Source organism: Alligator mississippiensis, chromosome 15 (genome assembly GCF_030867095.1).
Source record: "Alligator mississippiensis isolate rAllMis1 chromosome 15, rAllMis1, whole genome shotgun sequence".
NCBI classification, from domain to species: domain Eukaryota; kingdom Metazoa; phylum Chordata; order Crocodylia; family Alligatoridae; genus Alligator; species Alligator mississippiensis.
In genome coordinates this window covers 3,215,032-3,223,066 of record NC_081838.1, presented here as the reverse complement: position 1 = coordinate 3,223,066, position 8,035 = coordinate 3,215,032, and the positions used below count along the sequence as shown (strand labels likewise).

Here is an 8,035-nt window from a genome sequence, read left to right as displayed (position 1 = left end):
CCGCCGGGGGGGGGGGCTGCACTGCACTGCCCCGTGCGCACTGCGGGGGGGGCTCGCCCCCTGGTGGCGGCCGCGGGGGCTGCCCCCAGCCCCCCCCCCGCCGCCCTCGGGGGCCGCGCGCTGGAGCCGGGGGGAAGGGTCCTGGGCTCCCCCCAGCGCTGGGACCGGCTGGGGGCTGTAGGCGGCTGCTCTTCACTTCCTGCCCCCCCCGCCCGGTGTCACCTGCGGGGCGTCGGGGGCGCGGGGGCGATGATTCAACTGGAAACCAGCGCCGGCGCCCAGTCAGAGCGGGAGGCGGGGGGGGGGCAGGATCGGGGCCGGGGGGGCCTTTGCGGCTGCCCCGGAGGCTGCTGCGGTGACCGAGCGGAAGCCGGGGCGCCCCGGGATCTAGGTCACGCCGGCGGGCGAAGGGTTAACGTTCCCCAGGCCCCCCCCTCCAGCACCCCGGCCCTGGACCCGCACCCCCAGCCCCGCCGGCACCCCTCGCGCCCCCCCGGCGCCCCTCGCTCCCGGCCCCGGCCCCCACCGGCCCGGTAGCGGCGCCCACGCGCCCGGTTTCGGGATGAGTGGCCCCCGTAGGTCCCGGTCCCACAACAAAGGCCTTCGATCCTCATCCCGAAAGCGAAACCCCCCCCGCTGCTCCCACCCCCCGGGGCTGGGATCGGGGCGAGACCCCCCCCCATCCTGCCCTGTCGTAGCACGGTGACGTGGCCCCGGCCCGGCAGCCGCAGTGTAGCGCAGACGCTGGCACCGCAGGTAGGGCCGGGGGCTGCGGGAAGGGGCAGGACGCGCCGGACTCCCCCCGCCTCTGCCCCTCCGGCCGCCCGGAGCCGCCCCACGCAGGCTGGGAACTGGGGCGGGAGCCCCCCAGGATCGAGCCCCTCACCGTGGCCTTGGGGCTGCCGCCACACGCAGCCAAGGGAGGCTGCCAGGGGTCCGAAGCTGGAGGTCAAAGGTCAGGGGCCCTCAAGGCCTGGCTGGGTGGCCCTTTTGGGGGGAGGGGGGGGTTAAGCTTTCATGCCCCTGAGCCATAAAGGGCCTGGAGTCCCCACAGGCCAGGCTGGGCCTGATCCAGGCCTCAGCCTGGGCGCCTGGGCCCTCTGGGCGGGGAGGGGGGCTGTGTCCGAGAGCTAGGAGCCTGGACACCGGGGTGCCCCGGTGAGATTGGGAGCCAGGGTCCTGTGGGGGGCGAGGGGGCCCGGACGCCTGGGCTCTCTCCAGCTCTGGGAGGGGAGTGGGGGCTGGGGGGGAGATGGGGGTCCAGACACCTGGGCTCCCCCCCGGTGTCAGAGGGGCCTGGTTGGAGTGCAGAGCCCGGGCGACGGCGGGGCTCGCTGCAGCTCTGGAAGGCGGGGAGCCCGGGCGCCTGGGTCCCGCACCCCCACCCCGGGGCCTACACCTGTTTTCCGCTCTCGGGAGCCCTCGCCTCGACAGGAAGCCGCGGCGGGGAGGGGGGGTCTCCGCGGGGCAGCACCTGCCACCCCAGGCACCCGTCGGGCTCCAGCCTGGGGGTGGGGCACGGCCCGGACGCCTGGCTTCTTGCCCCTCTCTCTGGCTCCCGCAGCCCGGAGGCCGTGGCGATGGATCCCCCCCAGCCAGGAGCCTACAGCCCCTTCTGCCCCCCCTGCGGCCCGGAGCCGGGCTCTGCCCCCTACCCTGCCTGGGACCCTGCGGATGGCGACCCCGGCCCCCCGACGTGCCTCGACCCCTTCGTCCAGGCCTTCGGCAGGCCCTGGGGCCCGGGCACCCAGGTGTCCGGGGCGCTGAGCTGGCCGCCCCCGCTCGGCTTCACTCCGCTCCTGCCCCAGCTGGACCCGGCGGGGGGGGACGGGGGCGGCTGGGGGGGCCCGGATCCCTCGGCCCAGTGCCTCTACCCCGAGCTGGTGCCTCCGAGCTACGGACCCCACAGCAGCTACCAGGACCCGGGTGAGTGACGGGCCACGGGCTCTTCGGGTGGGGAGCAGGCCCTAGCACCGAGAGCCCAGACCCCTGGTTTCTTTGGGCAGGGAGTGGGTGTCGGGGGTGAGAGTGGGGAGGACCGAGAGCCCGGATACCCGGGGTCTCGAGGTGGGGAGCGCGGCCTGGGCCTGAGAGCCTGGATGCCTGGTTCTTTGGGCGGGAAGTGGGTCTGGGGAGGCGAGAGCAGGGTGGGGCTGGGAACCCGGATGCCTGGGGCCCCTAGGTCCCGGTCCCACAACAAAGGCCTTGGATCCCCTTTGGGGCTGTGGGGCTCAGAAGGGAACCCCTGTGCGCCCCCCCCCCTCCGTCACTCACTGCTGGCCCCGTCTCTGCTCCCCAGGCCTGGCCGGCTCTGAGGTTTTCTCCCGGCTGCTGGGACCTGCAGACTGGCCCCCGGACAGTGCCTGTGGCTCCCAGGTGCACTGGGGCTGGGGGGCTGGATGCCTGGGCTCTGGCCAGCTCTGGCAGGGGAGAGGGAAGGGGGGTGTAGGAGCCTGGAAACCTGGGCTCTCTGGACTAGGGGGTTAGAGCAGGTGGAGCTGGGAGCCCGGACGCCTGGGTCCTCTCCAGCTCTGGAGGACGGGTGGGGACTGGGTCCTCTCCAGCTCTGGAGGACGGGTGGGGACTGAGGGCACTGGGATCCCGGACGCCTGGGTCCTCTCCAGCTCTGACCCCTGCCCTACAGGCCACCGATCACTACTTCAAGGTGCCAGAGTCCTCCTGGGTCCCTTTTGAATGCTGGCCCGGGTCAGAAGTCGCCCCGGGGGCAGAGGTCCCCATGCCAGGGTACGAGCAGCCCCCCCCGGGGGCAGCTGGCCAGGTGAGTGCGGTGGAGCGGGGAGGGGGAATGACAAGAAGCTTCCCACATCGTGACCTTTGACCTCACCCCTAACCAGGGGAGAGAGAACTCTTGATTGGCTGAGGGCCAGGCCTGTGGAGTGGGGGGAAGGCTACTCTGTGCATAGGGCCCAGGCATCTGGGGGTGCCCTGCCCCCCCAGACACAGGCCCTGTCCCCCCCAGGTCCCAGGCTCCCAGGGTGCCCCCCACCAGAGCCGGCTGCAGTGCCCAGGGGGGGACCCCTGCTACCGTGCCCCCCCCATCCTGGACCCCCTGCGCCCTGGTCCAGGCCTCTTCGCCCGCCTCCAGCCTCCCCCAGGCAGTAAGTCCGTCCCACCCCCGGGAACTAGGACTTCTGGGTTCTCTGCTCCCATGTGGGGGCAACTGAGGAACCCCAGGGTTTGGCGGGGGCGTCATGGGGGATTGTGGGCCTTTATGGTGCTCTGGGGGGGGTCGGGGGTAATGGGAGGCCAGGGACGGCTCCCCCTTGCCAGTCTCTCCCCCCACAGGCTGCAGTCCCCCCCCACCCAGCCCGGCCCTGCGCCCAGACACCCCGTAAGTGCCATCTCAGGGGGAGAGGTTGGGGGGGAGGGGCTGGAAGCAGCCCCCCCATGACCCCCACCTGCCCCCGCAGGAGGGTGAACGTGGGCCCCAGGTTCCAGGCCGAGCTGCCAGCGCTGCAGGACCCGGCTCTGGCCTGGCGGGACCCCAACAGGGCAGCACTGGCCTGGAGGCCGTGGCCCCGGCTGGAGCAGGACCCAGGCACCCAGAGTCATGGTGAGAAATGGGGGGGGGTGTTGGGGGCCCGGACACTTGGGTTCTCTGGGAGGGGAGCGGGGGTGAGAGCCAGAGCAGGAGGAGCCTGGATACCTGGGCTCCCTCCAGGGAGGCTGCCGAGAGAGCAGGGGGCTGGGAGCCCAGACACCTGGGTTCTGTGGGAGCTGAGGGATCCAGGCTGCACTCCCCACCCAAAGAACCCAGGCCTCCTGGGGCAGGGGGAGCCCAGACCCCTGGCTCTCTGGGTGTGGAGCAGGAGCCAGGAGGTGAGAGCAGGGAGAGCCTGGATGCCTGGGTCCTCTTAACCCCTCACCACTCATGTCCTCACAGTGGAAGCCCTGCTGGATGTGGCCTGCTCCAGTGCCGTGCCGGGGGGCGGCACCAACCGGGAGCTGGCACTGCACTGCCTCTGCCGGACCCATGGGGACGTGAGGGTAAGGATGCGCCCCCCATGCCTGGCGCTATTGACGGGGCCAGCCTTGTGTGTGCTGGGGGGGTCAGGGCAGGGCATGTTGCCCGCCCCCCACTCACCCCTCACCCCCCTCAGGCTGCTCTGGAGATGCTGCTGTTGCAGAACCCAGCCTGGCCCCCCCAGCACTCCTTGAGCACCTACCACTACACGGGTAAGGGCGTGAGATGAGGCCTGGGCTTGCGGGGGCCTGGACCTGGGCTGCTGGGGACATGCAGGGAGGCTGAGAACTGACTTAGGGGGGGCAATGGGAGGTGGAAGGGGGAGAGGCTGGCCAGGGGGGGCACAAATGGGAGGGGGGGCTGCCAATCCATGCCCCCTACCCCTGCAGGCAGTGACGCATGGACGCCCCACGAGCGCCGGCAGTTTGCCAAGGCCTTTGCCCAGCATGGAAAGGACTTCGCCCTCATCCAGCGTGCGGTGAGACACCCCCACTCCCGTCCCCTCTGCAGCCCCTGGTGCTCACAGTCTGGGGGGGCTTCAAGGGTGCTGACTCCCCACCTGCACCTGCAGGTACCATCCAAGCGGCTGCAGCAGTGTGTGGAGTTCTACTACCTGCGCAAGAGCCGGCTGGGGCGCGGCCAGAAGCGCCAAGGACCCTCAGAGGTAATGGGGGGGGTCTTGGAATTGAGGAGGGGTCTGGGGGGGTGCAAGATGGTTCTAGCCCCTCACTTGCCTCTCTTGCAGGCCCTGGACATGGCCCCTGGTACCTGCTTCCCCTGCCAACGCTGTGGCAGGTGAGTACCTGGGGCTCCTGAGGGTGGTGGGAGGCAGGACCCTGCTCCCATGCCCCCCACCCCCGTTGATACATCTCCCCACGTGCTCAGGTCCTTTGTGAAGATCAAGAGCCGCAACGCACACATGAAGATCCACCGGCCGCACCAGCCCAGCGGGGAAGGCCCCAGGCCTCTCCCCCTGCCCCCCCAGCAATGCCTCCTGTAGACTGGGCAACTGGGGCAGGCGCTTTATTGAGCTCAGCATCATCAACTTCCATAGGGGGGCCCCCAAGGAGCAGAAACCGGCCCCCCACCCCCTCCACCGTGCCTGCAGTCCAAGAGGGGCAGTGTCCATGTGTCTGTTGGTGAAGGGGGAGCACAATAAATCCAGCAGCAGCCCCTGGTAATGGCACTGATTCTGTTCCTTGCTGGAGAGAGGTGTGTATGTGGGGGGAGTCACACCTCGATGTTGGGCTCAGGACCCAGCAGCTCCTCCTGCTTCATCTTGGGCTTCTCTGTCCGTGTGTGCCACACCAGCACCTGCCGGGGGGGGGGAGGGGGAAGTTAGAGGCAGAGGGCAAAGGAAGCGGGACCCCAGCCCCCCACCCGGGACTGGACAACCACCAGTTCCCTGCCTGTAAAGAGAACCCAGGTGTCCGGGCTCCCAGCCCCCAATAACGGGAACCCCGACGTCCTCCGGGGGCTGACCTTGGTGCAGTTGTCGGCCTTGGGCTCGAGCTGGTCGAGGGAGACGAGGGCGCTGAGCAGGCTGCTCTCCAGGAACCCGCGCTCAGCACGGGGGTCGAAGCGGGCGCGGGGGGTGGCCAGCAGCAGTGGCAGCGCCACAGCGAAGCCAGCCATGTCCAGGGCAAAGGGGCGCGTGGGGCGCCAGCCCGCCCGGAACCCTACCACGCGGCCCCCCTCCACCAGCGGGCGCTCCACACGCACGCCCCCCACCAGCCCCACCGGCCACACTGCCACACGCCGCGTGCTGCGCATCTGTGGGGGAACAGGGAGCAAGGGGCAGGGTTAGGGCACAGACCACCCCTGTGCCCCCTGCCCCCCAACTGCAACCTGATGCCCCCCACGGCCTCAGGCCCTGCCCCACCCCCACTTGCTCCCTCATGCCCTATTCCCTGCCCCTGTGGCACCCCAACGCCTGCCGCCACTTGGCCCGGCCCCCACCTCCTCAAAGAGGCGCAGGCTGTACGTGTTGTCGTCGTCAGCGAAGTAGACCACGCCGGGGTCGCTGGGTTGGCGGTTCTCCCGCAGCCACTGCAAAGCGCGGTTGCGCTGCTCCACGCCGCGGGGCCGCAGCCAGGTGGGGTCGCTCTCCTGGCGCTGCAGCTCGGGCGGCGTCTCCACGTGCAGGTGGGTGAAGCTCAGCCCGCTCTGCGCTAGCAGCGTCGACACCAGCGGCGTCCGGGCCGGCGCGTCCTCCACCACGATCCAGTGCAGGCCCTTCACGTGCAGCAGCGTCTGCGACAGCCGCACCAGCTCCGCCTTCTGCACCAGCCTGTCGGTGGCGGGGGGGTGGGGAACAGTTAGCACCAGGTCGGGGGGGGCCAAAATCAGGTGCTGCACACCAGCCTGGGGAGGGGGAATAACCCTAGTGCTAGGTGCTGGGCTTGCGAGGAGACGCACCAGCCAGGGGAGGAACTGTCAGCTGGCCCGTAAGATGCGCATCGGGGTAAAGAGAAGCACGAACCCTTAGCAAAGAGAACTGGGCCCGGGAGGGGAGGGGAGGGAAGGAGGAAAGTTTAATAAGACTGGTGCCAGCCTGAAGGAGGAACCAGCATCACTGGGCCTGAGGAGGAGATTAGAGAGGATGCACGGCGGCCAAGAACTATTCATTCTGGGCACTGACCTGGGACAAGGGCGGGGAGACGGGCACCTGGAGGGAGGAGGCTTGGGGGGGGCAGCCTGGAAAGGAGGGAAACACAAGAGAAGAGTGGCGCAGCCCCCGGGAAGAGAGGAACGCCTCGGACAGGCGCTGGGGAAGAACAAGGATGCGCGCGTGGGGGGCAAGACCCCATCTTCAGCAGGCTCATGGGGGAGCTACAGGAGAAAGGCACGCGGCCGAGGGGGGGACAACAGGGATCGATCCCGGGGGGGCACAACCGTGGGCACCAGCTGGGGGGCAAACAGGGCGGCGCAGGAGCCGGGTGGGGGGAGCAGCCCCAGCTGGAGGTGTTGGGGGGGGGGAAGTGGTTCCTCACCCCCAGCCCCGCGCCCCTCACCTGGTGTACGTGGGCGTGACGACGTAGATGGGGGTGACAGGGGCCTCGGTGGCGGGGCCCCGGCCCCCCCGCGCCTGCAGCCGCCGCAGCTCGTCCTGCAGCTGCGCCAGGCGCTGGTCCCGGGCGCGCCCCAGCTCCGCGCCCGCCCGCAGCTGGGCCGAGCAGTCGCAGGGCTGCCCTGGGGGGGGGGCACAGGGTCACGGGGGGTCCCCAAATCCCCTGCTGCCCCCCCCCCGGCTCCTGCAGCTGCAGCGCCCCCATCCCCCCCAGCTGCGAGGAGGGTCGGCCCCCCCGCTCACCGAGCTGCATGAGCGCGTAGAGCAGCCCCGTCACGGACACGAGGAAATAAACCACGAACACGTTCTTCAGCCGCACGCGCATGGCGCCGCCCTGGGGGGGCACGGGGGGCGGTCACGAGGGGGCTCCTTCACCGCCCCCTCCGCCGCTCCGACCCCGCGTTGCCATGGGAACCGGAGGAGGGAGGGAGGGAAGGAGGGAGGGGCCCGTTGCCATAGCGACGCGGGAGGGCGCGGGCGCCGTTGCCATGGTGACTCACCGCTGCCGGGGGAGGGGGGCGGGGGGTTCTCAGCCCTGCGGAGCCGCCTCCGCACCCGGGGCCCGGCGCTTCCGGTGCATCCCCGAAACCCCCTCCCCACCCCCAACCCCCGGACCGCCACGGTCCCGGGAACCCTCACTTCCGGTCAGGCCATGGGTGGTAGTTCCGGTCCGGTCCTCTCCAGTCGCCGGCTCACTTCCGGTCAGCTTTGCCCATATTTCCGGTCCGGCTCCCGCACACTTCCGGTGCAGCGCTCACAGTCCAGCTAGCACTTCCGCCCCGCGAATACCCCTCCGCTGCGGCCCGCTTCCGGTCCCTCACCCTTTCCGCCCCGGCTGCTCACCTTCACTTCCGGCTCGTTCTCTGCTACCGCTGGGGGGGGGTGGGGGGGGGCTGGGAGCCGGGACGCCCGGGTTGGGAGCCCGAGCACACGGGCTCTGCCCCAGCCCTGTACCGCCCCAACTCCCTGCAGGAAGAGAG

General features: G+C 70.6%; 2 protein-coding genes across 4 annotated transcripts; one reads left to right on the top strand and one right to left on the bottom strand.

Annotated features, from left to right (window-relative positions):
• Nucleotides 1-268: 268 nt before the first annotated feature.
• LOC102568259 (transcriptional-regulating factor 1) lies at nt 269-5,166 on the top strand. 2 transcript variants are annotated; one of them, XM_019494919.2, is made up of 13 exons: nt 269-955; nt 1,565-1,926; nt 2,300-2,376; nt 2,645-2,779; nt 2,981-3,119; nt 3,307-3,352; nt 3,432-3,574; nt 3,905-4,008; nt 4,122-4,197; nt 4,375-4,463; nt 4,557-4,649; nt 4,731-4,780; nt 4,871-5,166. In XM_019494919.2, the coding sequence occupies exons 2-13, from the start codon at nt 1,581-1,583 to the stop codon at nt 4,983-4,985; spliced, it is 1,413 nt and encodes a 470-aa protein (XP_019350464.2). In that variant the 5' UTR covers nt 269-955; nt 1,565-1,580; the 3' UTR covers nt 4,986-5,166. The 2 variants fall into 2 exon arrangements, with proteins under 2 accessions (XP_019350464.2, XP_019350465.2); XM_019494920.2 differs by lacking the exon at nt 269-955 and having other exon boundaries at nt 1,250-1,926.
• Nucleotides 4,993-7,992, bottom strand: B3GAT3 (beta-1,3-glucuronyltransferase 3). 2 transcript variants are annotated; one of them, XM_019494921.2, is made up of 6 exons: nt 7,695-7,992; nt 7,299-7,389; nt 7,000-7,177; nt 5,945-6,275; nt 5,468-5,758; nt 4,993-5,299 (listed from the first exon to the last, which is right to left on the bottom strand). In XM_019494921.2, the coding sequence occupies exons 2-6, from the start codon at nt 7,378-7,380 to the stop codon at nt 5,216-5,218; spliced, it is 966 nt and encodes a 321-aa protein (XP_019350466.1). In that variant the 5' UTR covers nt 7,381-7,389; nt 7,695-7,992; the 3' UTR covers nt 4,993-5,215. The 2 variants fall into 2 exon arrangements, with proteins under 2 accessions (XP_019350466.1, XP_006271021.1); XM_006270959.4 differs by lacking the exon at nt 7,695-7,992 and adding an exon at nt 7,556-7,688.
• Between the last annotated feature and the right edge of the window lie 43 nt (nt 7,993-8,035).